This window comes from Hyperoodon ampullatus (assembly GCF_949752795.1).
Source record: "Hyperoodon ampullatus genome assembly, chromosome: 11".
Classification (NCBI taxonomy): Eukaryota; Metazoa; Chordata; class Mammalia; order Artiodactyla; family Ziphiidae; genus Hyperoodon; species Hyperoodon ampullatus.
Genome location: NC_136924.1, coordinates 42,175,812 through 42,193,339, shown reverse-complemented (window position 1 = coordinate 42,193,339; position 17,528 = coordinate 42,175,812). Strand labels below are relative to the sequence as shown.

The 17,528-nt window shown below is 48.7% G+C and overlaps 1 protein-coding gene across 6 annotated transcripts in view; it reads right to left on the bottom strand.

Moving 5' to 3' along the window:
* Positions 1-17,528, bottom strand: part of TBC1D22A (TBC1 domain family member 22A) — a gene marked incomplete at its 5' end in the record, with an annotated part of 316,544 nt that overhangs the window by 282,494 nt on the left and 16,522 nt on the right. For 5 of the 6 annotated variants that reach the window (XM_079715580.1, XM_079715576.1, XM_079715578.1 and 2 more), the window contains 2 exons: positions 3,282-3,622; positions 4,642-4,698. In XM_079715580.1, coding sequence (XP_079571706.1) covers positions 3,282-3,622; positions 4,642-4,698 — 398 coding nt within the window. The remainder of the gene's footprint in view (positions 1-3,281; positions 3,623-4,641; positions 4,699-17,528) is intronic. The other variant, XM_079715579.1, reaches the window with a different exon arrangement.

Here is a 17,528-nt window from a genome sequence, read left to right as displayed (position 1 = left end):
CCGCCCACAAGGACCCACAAGAGGGCCTGAAGTGACACTGTGCAGCACCCAGCACCCGGGACTCAGGACAGGCAAAGGAAAGAGCAGAGGGCCCTCAGGTCACCTGACAAAGAGCCTCCAGGGACCAGCACGGGACCCACAAGCAAGAGGCCCTGAAAGGCTGTAGACCCCCGGGCCTAAATCTCATTGAGCAATCGCATCTTCCAAAACTGAAATTTAAGGTAAAGGGCTTCCCTGGTGGCACAGTATTTAAGAATCCACCTGCCAATGCAGGGGACACGGGTTCAAGCCCTGGTCCGGGAAGGTCCCACATGCCGCGGAGCAACTAAGCCCGTGCGCCACCACTACTGAGCCTGCGTGCCACAACTACTGAGCCTGCAAGCCAAAACTACTGAGCCTGCGTGCCACAACTCCTGAAGCCCAAGCACCTAGAGCCCGTGCTCCACAACAAGAGAAGACACCACAATGAGAAGCCCGTGCACCGCAACAAAGAGTAGCCCCCGTTCGCCACAGCTAGAGAAAGCCCACGTGCAGCAACGAAGACCCAACGCAGCCAAAAATTAATTTATTAAAAAAAAAAGTACAGTAAAAACTAAGCTCCAGGAAATGGGGCAAGGAACAAACAACGTGGAGCAAACATGCTAATGTTGGCTTCCGGCAGCAGTTGCCAGAAGGGAGGTGACATTCTTTACACCAAACACACGGGAAAGGCTCCCAAGGGGGCCCTCAGGGCACCGAGGAGCAAGATGGCTCAGGCCTCCGGGCAGAGTCTGGCCCAGTTAAGCTTCCAGAAAAGCCTGCAAACGTGGCGCAGCGCTGAGAGCACCTCCCGCTTCGGGCTCTGGGAGGACAGGCTGGAGCGGGGAGGGGAGGGCAGAGGTGGCGGGACTCAGAGCTCCCCCCCCTCCTGGGGACCTACTCTTCCCAGTGAGCCTCGTGAGTCTGCAGGAGGCGCTGCAGCAGGGGCGGGGCCCGCGGCAGCGTGGAGCAAACGTGCTCGCTTTTATCTATCTGCGATCGTAGAGATGCTCCGTGTGACTTTATTCAGATCCTAATGGCCCCACTTGCCCCTGAGCCCCATTCGAAGGCAGGGCTGGTGGGATCTGGAAGGTAAAGCAAAGGAACGGCCCCAAAGGAAACAGTAAGGTCTACAACCAGGCCTCCTGTCACTGTGAGTGGAAAACACGTCAACGTCCCACCTCCAGGGCCCCCGAGAGTGTGATTTAACCGTCACCCATTGGTGTCCATACAAGACCTGCTCGCCACTGGGTCACGGTCAGCTATGGGGACAGCCCTCGCCTGGCTGATGCCCACTGAGCCCTTCCCAGCCAATGACACGCTTTGCCATTGACCCAGTGGTACCCAAAATCAAGCAAAGTGCCTCTGACTTCAGGTACAAAGGCAACAGATGTCTCAGATATTCATTAAGAAATGGACAGCCAGAAGGTGAAGTAAAGGCCCGGGGAAGCCAGCCTACGAGCCCACACTCCACCACCACTGAGCTTTGAGGCCGCCATCTCCCCAGGGCTGAAGGGCAAAACTGACGGCAGCAGGGAGGCCCTGCAGGCGCCGCGCAGGGTGACATCTGCTCCCCGTGGGGGCTCACGATCGAGACAGGCAGTGACACAAACGCTGGCAGAGATGCAGCCATGCCGCGGGAGAAGCCACACTCTCACCACACCATGCCCCGCGCTGGAACGTTCCAGGACATTCAGAATTTCAAAGCGCTGCTCACAGGAGCAGTAAAGTCAAATGGACCTCAAAGGTCTCTCACCCGAGACAGAGGCCCCGGCCCCGGGCAGCGCACCCCTGTGCAGGGACGGGCGTGGCTGCCACGCCCCATGGGCAGCAGGCCCTGAGGACAGCTCGGGTTATATCACCAGCATCTCCGTAACTGCCCAGGACGCCCAGGAAGAACAAAGAGGACCTGGACGTGGTCCCGCCTCTGTGGCTCACAGGGTTGCAGCATCAGCTGCAGAGCCCATGAGCAGGAGGAACTCAGTGCCTGGGGACGCCTGCCCGGCTCAGGCACACAGGAGGTGGTCAGAGTGCCCGTCACGAGTCACAGGAATTTTCCATCAACCTGTAAAAGCCCTAACTGGATGTCCTTCCATATTTAAGCTCTAATACTTCAAAGTTCACCCTATTTTAAAGAAAAATAGTTCACATTCCAATACAAAAACTGATCAAATGAAATAATTCACACCTAAGATTGTAACATTTTAGAAGTTAATTTCTGGAAAGCGTTTTTGAAAACTAGACCTAAGTATGAAACCTAATTCTGCAACTACCAGCAGGTAACCTTAGGCTCGGTGACGATCTCACTTTCTTATCTGTAAGCGCGGGGTGAGCACCCTAACCCCCAGGAGACCCTGGGGAGAGGGATTAGAGGGTATGCAGCTGCACTGCTGGCCCCCCTGCCCCCAGACCCCCACAATCACCACCTCACCTCCTTAATAGTGCTGCCTCCCCTGGGAGGGTGCCCTGACTGCCCGACTTAGGACCACAGCCCAGGCCACACCCTGCTCTGGGGACCACTTCCCACCTCCGTTCTGACCCCCGGCACCTGCCACCTTCGAGCCCTCATGCCTCCTCACACATTGTGTGTCGGCTGCTGTCTGTCCCCCTCACCAGAATGGACACTCCACGGGGCAAGGACTTCCATTCAGCTTGTCGCCTGGGGCAGCCCAAGCCCAGAGGACAGTGTCTCACCCATCACAGATGCTCATTAAACAACTGCACTTGTTTTCTATCTCAGCCCCTCCAACACAAAAAGAGCAAAAGTGAGGAAAGCAGTGCCAGGCACATGGATACGAGATGCAGACGTGAGCTTACCCTGGTGGAGTTTATAATTCAAAGCTGGCAATTCCCAAGAGCAGACACCCACCCCTACAGGCCCTGAGCCCACACATCTGTGTCCTGGAGGGAATCGCCAGAAGCGGCCGAGGGAGGTCCAGCCCCAGAACGTGCAGCTGGCCCGGCCCCTGGCCTGGAAACACCCCCGGGAGCAGCCAGGGCGTCCTGACAAGGCGGGGTCCCCCAAGCAGCCCACGAAAGCTCCCAGCCGGCCACTCCATCTGCAGGGGAGACGCACTCAGCCAGGAGGACCAGAGAAAGTGCGCTGCCTCTGCTGCCCAGAAGGCCCGCTGCTGCTCGGGTCTAGGAGCCCCAGGGCAGGGACCCTTGCTGCACGGGAGGATGGGGCCCTCCCCACCCCGGTGAGCGGCCTCCAGCCCCGCTTTCTGGAGATGGGTCCCATCTCTGCAGCCCTCCCCTCCCACCTGCGGGACCGGACGTGTGGCTCTCGCTGACAGACTTCACCAGCCGGAGATCACCACTTGGGACCAAAGGAGGCTCCACCGAAGGCTTTGGCTTCTGCTCGGGCCCCAGAGCCCCCGGCGGCTTGTGGCACCCCTGCCGCTGGCTGTGGTTGCGCAGGACGCGGTTGGCCGTCTCCATGACGACCGCGGTGTTCAGGCTCTCAGCCGCCATGGCCAGGAGCTCGTCGTCATCCTCGCCGGCATCCCAGGCATCGCTGGTGTTGCTCTCAAACTCCTGGAAGGTGCTGACTCGCTTGGCCTTCACCGGCGTAGTCGGCACCTTGGGTGTGGCCTTGAGCAGGCTGCAAAGCAAAGGCAGCTTTTACTGGCGCCTCGGGAGGCTGAGCGTGGTCTCCCAAGACCGGTCAGAGAGGAGGCCCCAGGTGGAAAGGTACACGAGCGAGCTGAGAGTTGAGTGAAAAAGCAAACACGATGCAGAGACATCCAGAATGAGACAAAGCTCACAGGATGCAGTGACAGGGAAGGAGGAGAGGTTTTCTGGGAGAGTCACGCTGAGTGTTCGCCCACAGACCAACGTATGAGGACACACAGCACTGCCCAGCAATAGCTCAGCCCTGCCCCACAAACACTCTCTCACCCCGACACCTTCGCAGACCTCCTAAGGCAGCAGCTGGCGGTGTGGGTCAGGAGAGACTGTTCGCGGGACACAGGCCCTTGGCAGGTGGATCTGGACATGGGACAATTTCAAGGATGCCCACAGCATGACGACACACGACACTGGCCCCACCAAGTGTCGGGAGCTTATCCGACATGTGAGGTCCTCCAGGGCCACCCCTGCCCCACACCCGCCCCTGCTGGAGGAGCCCAGACACGGGCAAGCGAGCTGCAGGCGGTGGGCAGAGAGCAGGGAAAGTCAATTAACACTTATCAGCTACACGGTTTGCAAAATCTTGCAGGTTTTCTACTTTTTTGATGGTGTGTCCTTTGAAGCACAAAAGGTTTGAATTTTGATGACGTCCAATTTATCCTTTTGCTGTTGCTGCTTTTGGTGTGTTCTAAGAAGCCATCTCCTGATCTAAGCTCACAAAGACTTGCCAGCCCCGCCCTGGCCCACGGGCAGCCCGCGACCCCCGCACAGGCTGCCCACCTTGAGCCGTGGCTTCCACGTCTGCCCTCCTCCGAGGATGGGCTATGCAAGGCCAGCAGTGCCTCACACAAAGCAACTGCTTGATGTGTGTTGGCTGAGTGAAAGGCCACTTTCCTCCCCCTCAGGAATTCCAAGGAGCTGGGGGGTCGCCACAGCCCCCCAAAACCTGGCCTCAGATGAGAACAGCCTTGCAAGATTTGAGGCGTCACTTACGTGCCATGTAACAGTGGATCAAATGGGGGGTGCTGGGCGCCATACACATGCTGGATGCTATTCAGAAAGAAAGGAAAACAAATTAGCTTCTCCTCGGCTTTCCCAGGAGCCCCCCACTGACTCAGGAAGGAGGCCAGCTCCTCGAACCCACGCCCAAGGGAGCAACTCCGGCCACTGCAGGGTCCCGAGGGCGTGTCTGGAAGGAATGAATAGCGCCGTGCAAGCCCACGACCCGCACACAAGCAGGGCATTCAGCCTCCCTGCGAATGGGCCTCACTGAGGGACCCACAGCCCCAAGGGCGTCAGCACAGAGCCTCGGGCATCGACTAGGGGAGCTAGTGAGGCTCCCCGCAGCCTCTGCCCTCGGACTAAAAGACGGACCACGAAACGCCCGTCGGGAAGTTCTCCTCTGGTACCATTCTGTCTAAAGATGGAATACAGAATTACAGAGAAGAGAAATATAATTTTGTTAAAAGACTTCATGGTTTCACTATAAAGTCTGTGTTCATCAGAGTAGATCTGGAAAAGAGACGGAAACAGAGTAACTTGCGGCACACTGGTCAGCGGAGCGACCCCACCCACGCCCCTTCCTCCTCTCGACGCCCAGCCAGGGGCGGCCGTGGGACCCGGGGCCGGTCAGAAAGAGACAAAGGAGAAACGCTTAGCTGGCACACCCCTGGCCCTTAGCTTTCCCCTTCTTCTGGCCCGGAACACACATATGAGGCCGAGAGATGCCTCAGCCACCCTGCCCCCAAGAGAAATAAACAGGAGTTAAAACTAAAGCCTCCCTGGAAGAAGGGCAGTGGGGTGGGGGCTGGCGGCGGAGATGGCGAGAGCGCAGGTCTCCAGCAGGTTTGAGAGCTGCCAGCCCAACCTTGGACCTCGGACTTCATGGCATGAAATAAACAAGCCCCTGTTTGTTGACGCCACGGGCACTCAGAGTCCTAACTGATGCAGTCCACGTGGAACAGACAGCCACTGTAACCCTGAGGCAGAGCCTTGCAGGGTGCGTATATGTAAAGACAAACACAGACACTCAGGTGTCCAGTAGACAGATGAAGTCTTCTTAGCTTTTAAAAACAGAATGAAATCCTACCTTGTTTACTTAGTAATGTATCAGAACTATTTCCCCATATTACTGTTCTTCAATTTACTTAAATACATTTATTTACTTTATATATATATTATGCGATACACACGAAAAATATATGCAGATTATGCACATTTAAAAACATAATACTGAGGGCACATGGGATTTCCCCATACCTTTCTCTGCAACTCCCATAAACCTATAATTATTTTCAAGTTTTGTAAGTTTTTTACAAATCTTAATAATATGAGTACCACCTCCCTGGACAATCTCCCCTCTAATTTCACACTGTCCCACCATATGGTTACAGGGTAACTTGTTTAACCAGTGTTGACCGTGAGATATTTAACTTGTTTAGAATTGTGTGTGATTATAAAAGCAGCAATAAACTTCTCTGGGGACAATACTTTCACACAAATATAACTTCTAAAGGATAAAGTCCCAGAGAAGGCAGGCCTGGAACATAAAGGATGCATGTATGGACGGTAGGTATAAACGGCTGACCCCTGAACAACGCGGCGTGTGGGGGCACCGACCCGCCGCACAGTCGAAAATCTGAGTGTTGCTTCCAGTCGGCCCTCCATGTCCACGGGTGCTCCTACCTGCATTTCTGTGCGTACAGCTTCAGCCCACCCAGATGCCGCAGGGCTGTAGTACTTACTCCTGAAAAACACCCGCTTGTAAGTGGACCCACGCAGTTCAAACCCGTGTTATTCAGGGGCCCACAGTAGGGACAATGGATCATTGCTATCTGATGCGAGAAAAGGGGTCTCAGTGCTGCTTGCGCACCTTCTCGATTATTGGGGAGACTGAGCGATCTTGAAACATATTTTGTTCATCTGTGCTGCTTCTTTTTGTAAACTGCCTGTTCAGACCCTTTGTCCATTTTTCGAAGGGGCTGTTCACCCTTTTCTCACTGATTCGTAAAAACCTCTCTGTAAACAAAGGATTCCTTTGTCAGTGAGGTGGGCAGAATAAGGGCCCCAAAAATGTCACCTCCCAATCCCAGCACCTGTGTATGTGTCACCTCACACTGTGTAGGGAAGAACCTTTGTATCCTATCACAAGTTCATCGCTAAAGGGATGTTGCCTATAAGCTTAAATTATACATAGTGGCCCATCTCTGGGAACCCTGCCTCCCAGGTAATGAGCGTTAAGCTAAAATACCTTTGTTTAGCTCCCAGGAAACCTCCTGCCCAGGCCCACCTGTGAATGACTGCAGGGAGGAAGAAATGAACACATCCCCTCTGGGCCCCCCCACCCCCGCGATGGGAACCAGGAAGTGTTTGACTTTACCCCCTCCCCTTTTCGTATAAAAGGAGCCTGAATTCTAACTCAGGCAAGATGGGTCTTTGGGGCACGAGCCTACCATCCTCTTGGTCTGCTGGATTTCCAAATAAAGTCGCTATTCCCTGTCCCAACAACTTGCCTCTCGATATTGGCCTGTCACACAGCGAGCAGTACAAGCCTGGACTCGGTAACAAATTTGGGGCAGCCATCTAGGAGCCTTGCTTCTCGTGGCCAGCTGCCCCAGTCGGGGAATTTTCAGGTAAGGCCCTAGAAGCTGCCAGGACCACTTACCCTGAGGATCTGCCCTCCAAAGTTCCCTGAAACGACACCGGCTACCCCAGCGCTTGGCAGTTGGATCAAGGAATCGACATTTTGGGGGCCGACGGGCTCCATACAGTAGGGTTAAGTCGCTCCGGTGTGCACAGCCAGAAACTTTATTTCCTCTCCGTTTGGGGCTTTTTCACTGGAATAAGCCAATTTGTTTTGTATCTGAGTGGAGTACCCTGTGGGAGAGCGGAAAGAGTTGTTGGACTCCTACCCGATTTGTAAACCGGTTCGTTGGTTTCTTTGGATGCTAGCATTTGTGTGTGCCCTTTGTGTTTTGTCTTGAAAAGGGAGTAATGTTTCAACTATCCCTAAAGAAGTCCTCTGAGGGGCATTTTGGATAAGGGATCTGAATACAGCTCTGAAGCACAGGTGAGTGGAAGATGATATTGTAATGTGTGGCCACAGTACCTGTTAGGATCTCCACAGGGGGGTTAAAAAGGGTTATCTTAGGACCCTGTGCACCCTGTACTGCTACTCTTGCTGTGTTAATTACGCCGTTTATGGTCTCCTGTGTCCTTGGTATATGTAAAACCCCAAGACCAAATTTGAGGGTTTATTTAGGATTTTGTTTCTTCTTTTGGTTTTTTTGTTACATTTTGTTTGGTACTGTTTCTCCACTAACAGCCAAATCAGTTTTGTGATACTTAAAACTTTTACTGATATTAAATGGAGGAAAGGAACAGGAAAAAAAACCCTGTCCTTGTTCAAGAGCGGGACATTCAAGGAAAAAGAGAAAGGTTCTACTTGGTTCCTAAATCACGAAAAGCTACAAACAAATAGAAGTGTCTTTTCCATAAATACTAGTAAAGAGGGTTTAGCTATAGTAGACAGGTGACTTTGATTTGTCCCATTTGCCAGAAACCCAGTTTGAATCCAACCTCTTTTATAACTGATGGGTTTTACATTGTTGTACCTGATTCACGGCTAAAATTTTCAAATGGGAACTATGAGGTCCCTGTGTTTGTTTGTGTTTGCACATGTTTTACAGATGTGTGGCATTGCCAAAATTAATCCGTAAAAGAGCTCTATTTAATTGGCTTAAAGGAAATTAAGTGCTTATAAATACTCAAATATAAAAGAAACTGGCCAGAATGAGTTCCAGGTTCACGTGATCTAGGAAATACTCAGTATTAACATCTGGTGTTAAGGTTAGCTTAAGCTTGGTGGTTTGATACAGATATGACTTTAGAGTCATCACCACTAAGTAGAATACTTTCATTGTACCTGGGTTTACTAGAAATCAAATAAGACCTTATCCCTGTTATAAAGTTCGTCAGCAAGAAAAATAACAGTGTGACGAAGCTTTTAAGTAAGTAAAATAGAGGTAAATGAAGTAGAGAGTTTTGGGTAAACTCTGCAGGAATAATGTTCTGGGAATGTCTGTCTGGAATAGTCTCTCCAGATTTCTGTAACTGGAAACTAAACTAAGTTCTAAGATAAGATTGAACTTAATTAAAATCTCAGAGGTAAAGTGGTACAAGACCTGAATTTGGTTCTCTAAGAGGACAAAGTTTTCTTAAAATATTGAACTGCTTTTGGTAAAAGAATGAGTTTAAGTGATCTGTATTTGCCATTGAGATCTTTTATTATCACTGGTTAAAAACGTTTTGATATTTTTGACAAACTTCCCAAAGATCAAGTTCTAAGTGGGGTTCATTTGACCTCTGGCTAACTTTTGGATTTTCCAGAGGGTCCCCGGAACACCTCAAATTACTTGTTTTCTCTCCATCTCAGAGAGAGGAATATTAAACTCCTTGGGCTTATGTGGTGTGTTGAATTGCAGGAGAGGCGCTGTCAGATGAGTGATGATAAAACTTATTAGATCGTATCACATGGGTAAATGTTATATTATAGAAATTATATGGAACTCCTAAAATTCTGGCATATCCTGGTAAAGATAAGTCATAATTATAGAAATTATCTTAAATTGTTTGCCACAGCAGTAATCAAGTGTTTGTTCAACTGCACTGCAATCCCAGTTGGCTGATGCCAAAGCAAAAAGGCATCCTTTTAATGGTTAGATGATCAATTGCTATCTATGGTTTTAAGTGGCTTTTGAATGACTCTATAGCTATTTTGTGGAAAAAAGCAGGGAAGAATGATGAAATCCTTTATGTGCAAGCATTGGTACTGTTATCAGGGAAAGTAAGGAAGGGAATGAGAATGAGCACACATTGCTTCAAACCTTCACTCCTCTGGCTGAGCTGGCATCCCAGCCACTCTGGCCGTTCTGCCAATATATCCACCCCATCCACTACCTCCCGTTCCTGACACTGGGGCTCAGGACCTCCCCTCCTTCTAGGGATCAATTAGAAAAGCCTGTGTTAGCTTCTGGGGCACAGGGACTTGGTCTGGTACCGCCATCTAAGACCCAAAAGGGCACCCAATTTGGGCCAGGAGCCACTTCCAGGATATCATGGCTATTTCCCCTATGCCATTATCTCATAGGGGGACTAAATGCAAATGACCAGCTGACTGGGTTTCTCAGACTTCTTTAACTGGAAAGATCGCAACCCTCGTTACAGGGAGGATCCTCTGCACCCGAAGCCCACCTGGCAGCACCCACAGCTGATCAGCACCCACAGATGATCCAAATGGGGACCCCAGTGAGGGAGGAAGGCCCCATTTTGGCAGGGCTTTGAAAAGGGAAACCAAAGCTAAAGAGTTTGAACAATATTCAAGAAATTCAGCAAAACAAATGAAGACCTCTCTGAATTTTTGGAGAGGATTTATCAGGCCTACAGACGTCATACTAATGCAGATCCCGAGGTCCCTGAAAATATCAGAATGGTAAATTTGACATTTCGGAGCAAAGCGCTTCAGATATCAGGAGGAAGTTGCAGAAATGAGGTGGTGAATTTGGAATGAACCCTTCTCGATTGGTAGATGTTGCTTTTAAAGTGTTCAACAGGGAACAACGACAGAAGAAAGAAGACGCAAGACGACACGCCACTTCTTTGGCAGTGGCGCTGGATTCCCGGAAGGAGGGGTGAGCCCTCATTGGGGAAAGAACAGCGTGCTGTGAGGAGGAGGAACGCTGGAAAACAGACTGCCCTCGGCGAAAACAGAAGAACAGTCAGAGCAAGAGCCCCTCGCACGGCAGAAAGACAGGGACGCTCGGAAGAGGCCCAGGGGCTCCCTTGGACTTGAGGCGCCTAATTCCCCACAGGAGCCCCGGGTAAAACTGACAGTGGGAAATGAGCTGATTGTCTTTCTGACAGACCTCACCCTGAAGTTTTTCACCAAAACGCCTTGACATCAGAGTCCAGAACACACACTTTTTTTTTTTTTTTTTTTGCCGCAGCGCGTAGCTTGTGGGATCTTAGTTCTCCAACAAGGGATCGAATCCGGGCCCGCGGCAGTGGAAGTGCAGTCCTAACCACTGGACCACCACGGAATTCCCCCAGAACGCGCTTTAAGCCTACAGATGGAGCTCATGACAGAAAAGGAGATAGAGCTCTTTCCCCCAAGGTCTTTAAAAATAACCCAGAGCCTGCTGTCACCTCCCCAGATGGGGACTCAACACAGAGGAACCTGCCCCACCGAGGACTGAAAAAACAGACTCTCCTCAAATGCCTTAAACTGCAAAAATTTCAGACAACCTGGTAGTGTCTGTGTGGACGCTCTTTCAGGATGGGTGGAAACATATGCCACCTGGACAGAAAATCTCTGATGTGGTTAAAGCCCTCCGTAGGGAAATTATCCCGATTTGGATGACGGCATTAAAACAACATTCATCCTGGAGGCCACAACCAACAGGAAAAAACAAGAAAATGAATCATACATTAAAAAGGAACGTCGCTGAAACATGTCAAGAGACACTGAACTTGGGATAAGGCCTTGCCAGTTGCGCTGCTATGGATCAGTGGCTCCCAGAAGCAGGTTTAAATTAAGCCCCTTTAGAATACTGTATGGCAGGCCATTGCAGGTGTGTGCCCAGGCAGGAGAATCTATAAATGCTAAAGACCTAGCGGTGGCCAATCACATTAAAACTTCGGGCGCTATTTATGCATGAGTTTACCTCCAACGGGCCTGGCCATCCAACCGAAGCAGACGTAAATTCCATCTCCATTGCCCATTGGAGAAGGGGCAACCAATTTGTTTAATTGGGTCCAAATAAATAGCACCGGAATTTAGTATATATATTGGGAACTGGAACCAAAACCCCAAGTTCAGTTACGAATTAGACAACGAAGTGCTAAGAGGTTTCGTCGGGTTCAAATAGTTGTAGATAAAAAGGACTAACTAAAAATTCTAAGGAATATTCATCACCTCCGTTCAGCAGAAGGGTCTTCATTCCTTTTCCCACAAGACGGTTGAATGGATGCTGACAGTGGGGAATAGTAATACGGAAGAACTTTTTTATATTCTATCACAAGTTCGCCTAGAAGCTTAAATTATACATAGTGGCCCATCTCTGGGAACCCTGCCTCCCAGGTAATGAGCATTAAGCTGAAATACCTCTGTTTAGCTCACAGGAAACCTCCTGACCAGGCCCACCTGTGAAGGACTGCAGGGAGGAAGAAATGAACACATCCCCTCTGGGGGCTGATGGGAACCAGGAAGTGTTTCACTTTACCCCCCTCCCCTTTTCGTATAAAAGGAGCCTGAATTCTAACTCAGGCAAGATGGGTCTTTGGGGCACGAGCCCCCCATCCCCTTGGTTTGCTGGCTTTCTGAATAAAGTCGCTAGTCCCTGTCCCAACAACTTTTCTCTCGATAACTGGCCTGTTGTGCAGCGAGCAGTACCAGCTTAGACTCGGTAACAACACAGCAGAGGGGGCTTTTTAGATGTGACTAAGGGCACACACCTTGGGAGAGCATCCTGAGTTATTCAGGTGGGTTCAATCTAATCACAAGTCCTTAAGTGGAAAACCTCCCCGACTGTGGTCGGGGGGCGGATCATGACCATGGAGGAAGGCTCAGAGCAAGGCTGCACGGCTGGCTTTGAAGATGCAGAAAGGGGGCCATAGTCAAGGCAGCCTTGAGAAGCTAGAGAGGTAAGGAGATGGTTTCTCCCCTAGAGACTCCAGACAGCCCTGCCAACACCTTGGTTTTAGCCCAGTGAGACCTGTGTGCAGACTTCTGACCTCCAGAACTGTAAGATAATAAATGTGTGTTATTAGCCAGGAGGTTTGTGGTAATTTGTTTCGGCAGCAATGGAAAACTAATACAGGTAGCAAATCTGTTTTCCTGGTATGTGGGAGGCTTAAAGGTTTATGTTAAGTCATCACACTTTTATCCTTTACGGAGGGTTCTGCTTTGAGGACTATACTTGGAAAAGCCCACTCCTACTACCCTAGTCCATTCAGGGTGCTATATAAAAAATACCATGCACTGAGCAGCTTATAAACAAAGTCTCATGGTCATGCAGGCTGGGAAGTCCAAGATCAAGGCATCTGCACTTTTAGTGTCTGGGGAGAACTCCCTTCCTGGTGTGCAGACAGACATCTTCTCCCTATATCCTCACATGGCAGAATGGGTGAAAGAGCCCTCTGAGGTCTCTCTTATAAGGACGCTAACCTCATTCATGGGGGTTCCACCCTCATGACCTCATCACCTCCCAAAGGCCCCACTTCCTGACACCATCACATTGGGGGTTAGGATCTCAACATACGAATTTGGGGGGCACACAGGCATTCAGTCCATAACACCTAAGACTGCATAAATATGAGCGTGTTTCATATTTCTGTGGTTTCATTTTTTACCCCTGTGTTTTCAATCACCTAGAATTTATTTTATTTTGCTATATACTACTTAGTAGGAAACTTCTTTAAAAAGTAACCTATTATTTCAATTTATTAAACAACCTACCCTTTCCCCCACTGGTTTGAGGATACCATCTTTAATAATACATTAAATTATTATATATAGGTCATTTTTTTCAGTTTCCTATGCAGTTTCTATTCAGTTTTCCATTCCTGTGCCTGCAGCACAGTATTTAAATCAGGTTAAATGTTCTATTTTACATCCTAAAACTTCTCAGCAAAATTTAACAAACATTTGACAATACCACTTTGTGATGGGCGTTATGATGGGTGCTAGGCAGGCACAGATGAGCACACTAGAGTCCAAACTCTTAAGGACCTTGCAGTTTACTTATAATAGCAAAAAACGGGGCTTCCCTGGTGGCGCAGTGGTTGAGAGTCCGCCTGCCGATGCAGGGGACATGGGTTCGTGCCCCGGTCCGGGAAGATCCCACATGCCGCAGAGCGGCTGGGCCTATGAGCCATGGCCACTGAGCCTGCGCATCCGGAGCCTGTGCTCCGCAACGGGAGAGGCCACAACAGTGAGAGGCCCGCGTACCGCAAAAAAAAAAAAAAACGAACCAGTATTATAATGCTCTGTGAGAATTCCTACAGTAACATGCCACAAGGGTACATAAACCTAGTCTTACAGAAAAGGAAGGTTCCTTGAGGAAAAACTCCTTAAACTGAGACCTATGAAATGAATAGGAAGAGTGAGGTAGACAGAACGTTCCAAGCAAAGAGAACAACACAATAAGACCCTGAAGGCACGGGAGAGGGTGAAATAGTTGGGAAATGAAAGCCACAGCTGGTGGCCTGTCACTAGAGTGAGCAGAAGGCAAGTGCCAGGTCAGACCTTCCCTCGAGGTCCTGGGACACCAGAGTGCAGAGGGGCCTGAAGACCCCAGTCCAGCCCTCACTCCACAGAGGAGGGGAGGGGCTCTGAAGAGGCCTGTCTTTGCTGTGATCCGAAAGCAAGGCAGTGACCCTCCACTTGCCCGTAAGGACACCTCTGCGGTGGGCGAGGCCCACAGGGAGGTCACGTCGGGCCTGGAGGGGCCCTGGAGGAGGAGCTTCTCCCAAAGGCAAGAAACACACAGGAAGGGGGAGGGACAACACCATGCCCACCCCACTGCATGCCAACTGCTCAGCTTCAGCCTCTCCCAACAGCCTCCGCATCTGCTCCAGACTCCTGTTTGCTCTTCAGCATGAGATACAGCGGACAATAAAACACAGAGCATAACGGCCGTGGGGAACAGATTTAGCATCATTCCAGACTTGGTGTGTCTGTTCCTCTTATCCTCACGACCCAGCAGGCAGATATGGCTATCCCCACCGTACAGATGGAGAAACTGAGGGACAGAAAGCTTAAATGGCCTGCCCGAGGTCACACCCAGCTAGCAGGTTGCAAGGCCAGCTTAATAGCACCTAGAACATAAATACCCACACAAACACCACAGTGTCACTTTACCTCCATCCAAAACCCTATCATTTGGGGGCTTCCCTGGTGGTCCCTGGTTAGGGCCTGATGCTTTCGCTGTGGGGTCCAGGTTCGATCCCTGGTCTGGGAACTAAGCCCCTGCAAGACTCGTGGCACGGCCGGAAAAACAAAAACCAAAACCCTATCATCTTGTCATACAATAGATTTGAAACCCTCCCCAATTCTACTGTCCTATGAGGTAACTACCAACCTGAATCTGACATTTAAAATTCTCACACAAGTGTTTATACCTTTACTGCAGACTTGTGCATCTCTATGCAACCTATGATATTATTCTGCATGTTTGTAAAGATTGTTAATATTATTTTATAATATACACATCTTTATATATCTTTTTGCAGCTTTATCTTCTCTCAAGATGGTTTTTTTGTGTGTCAGTGTTAACACATGTAGCTCCAGTTTTGTTGTCCTGTGAGGTTTCATTTTGTGTGTGAAGGGGGGTGTTTTAGCAGTAAACCAACTTTTCAAAAGAACTTTTACAGAGAAACACAGGACAGGCAGAAGCAGAGCTGTTCTGGTAAAGGGGAGAAAAGCAGAAGCCCACCCACTTCCCAACTCATTCTGAGGCCAGAATTACCCTGATACCAAAAGCAGACAAGTACATCACAAAAGAAAACTACAGGGGATTCTCTGGTCAGGGAACTAGGATCCCGCAAGCTGCGTGGCCAAAAAAAAAAAAAAACTACAGACCGGTATCTCCTATAAGTATACACACAAAACTCCTCAACAAAATACTAGCAAACCAAATCCAACAACATTAAAAAAGGATTGTACATCATGACCGAATAGGATTTATCCAAGGAATGCAAGGCTGGCTTAAAACCTGAAAATCCCAATAGGAAAAAGGACAAAGCCACACAATGATTTCAATTGTCACAGAAAAAGCACCTGACAAAACTCAACACCCCTTCATGATAAAGATGCTCAACAAACTAGTAATAGAAGGAAATGTCCTCATCCTGATAAAAGACATCTACAAAAAACCCATATGTAACAACATACCTAAGGTGAATGACTGAATGTTTTCCCCCTAAGATCAGGAACAAGACAAGGATGTCCACTCTCACCACTTTTGTTCAATATTGTACTGGAGGTCTTAGGGCAACTAGGCAAGAATGAGAATAAAAGCCATCCAGATTAGAAACGAAGAAGTGAAACTAACAAGACAATATAATCTTATATACAGAAAATACTAAAGAATTCACTAAAAAAGTAGTGAAACTAAAAAACAAATTCAGCAAGGCCTCAACATACAAGACGAACATACAAATATTAATTGTATTTCTATACATCCGCAATGAACAATCCAAAAACGAAATGAAAAAAACAACTCCACTTATAATAACATCAAAAAGAATGATATGTTTAGGAATAGATTAACAAAAGACGTATAAAACTTATACTCTGAAAACTAAAAACTACTATTGAAAGAATTTAAAGAAAACCTAAATCAATGGAAAAATACCCATGTTTGTATTAGAAGACATAACATTGTTAAGCCTACAGCACTCTCTCAATTCACTACAGACTCAACTGCAATCCCTATCAAAATACCAGGCAGCTTCTGCATAGAAATTGATAAGATGACCCTGAAATTCACATGGAAACTCAAGAGGCCCAGAATGACCAGGTTAAAACACTCTTGAAAAAGAACAAAGTTGGAGGACTCACTCCTCCAGATTTCAAAACTTACTAAAAGATTCAGTAATCAAGTCAGTATGGTACTGGCATAAGGATACACATAGAGATCAGTGGAATAGAACTGAGAGTCCAGACTCCTCACATTTACAGTCAACTGATTTTTTTTTTTAATGGTGCCAAGACCCTTCACTGGAGAAAGAACTGTCTTTCAACAAATGGTGCTGGGACAACTAGGTAACCACATGCAAAGAAAAAAGTTGCACCCTAGATGGATAGGTAAACAAAATGTGGTATACCCATAAAATGGAATATTACTCAGCTATAAAATGAAATGCTGATACATGCTACAACATAAAGAACCTTGAGAACATTATGCTGAGCACAGGAAGCCAGTCACCAAAAAATCCCCACATTATTATATGACTCCATTTATATGAAATGTCTGTAATGGACAAATCATACTATAGAGACAGAAAGAAGATTAGTGGTTTCCTGGGGTGTGGGGTGGGAAGCCGGGGTGACCACTAATGAGTACAGGGTTTCTTTCTGAGATGATAAACATGTTCTAAAATTGACTGTGGTGAGAGTTATACAACTTTTTTTTTTTTTTTTTTTTTTTTTTGCAGTACGCGGGCCTCTCACTGTTGTGGCCTCTCCCGTTGCGGAGTGACGCGCAGGCTCAGCGGCCATGGCTCACGGGCCCAGCTGCTCCGCGGCACGTGGGATCTCCAGGACCGGGGCACAAACCCGCGTCCCCTGCATCGGCAGGCGGACTCTCAACCACTGCGCCACCAGGGAAGCCCTATACAACTTTTTGAATACAGTATAATATCATTGAATTTTACATTTTAAATGAGTGAATGGTGGCGTATGTGAATTAAAATAGGTGAATTATGATATGTGAATCTCAATAAAGCTGTAACTTTTTTAAAAGGCAATACAGCTTCCACTTGGTTCTCCTGGCCACCATGCTGTGAGGAAGCCCACACCAGCCACATGGAGGGCCCGTACGTGTAGGCACCACAACTAACAGCGCTGGCGGGGGTCCTGGGTGACGGCTTGTGCCCAACTGCTAAACACGTGAGGGACTCAGGCCGCAGCCTTCAAGACTTCCCAGTGACACCCAGGAGCTTTCTTTTCTTTTTTCTTTTTTTTTGGCCAAAAAAAAAAGTATCAGCCTGCCTAGGTCAAGCACCACCCATCTGTCATGGTCCCTTTCCTGAAATTTCCATGGATGCCTCCCTGAGCTTGGTAGAAAGTTTCCAGTTTTAAGAATCCAAAGGCCTGGGTT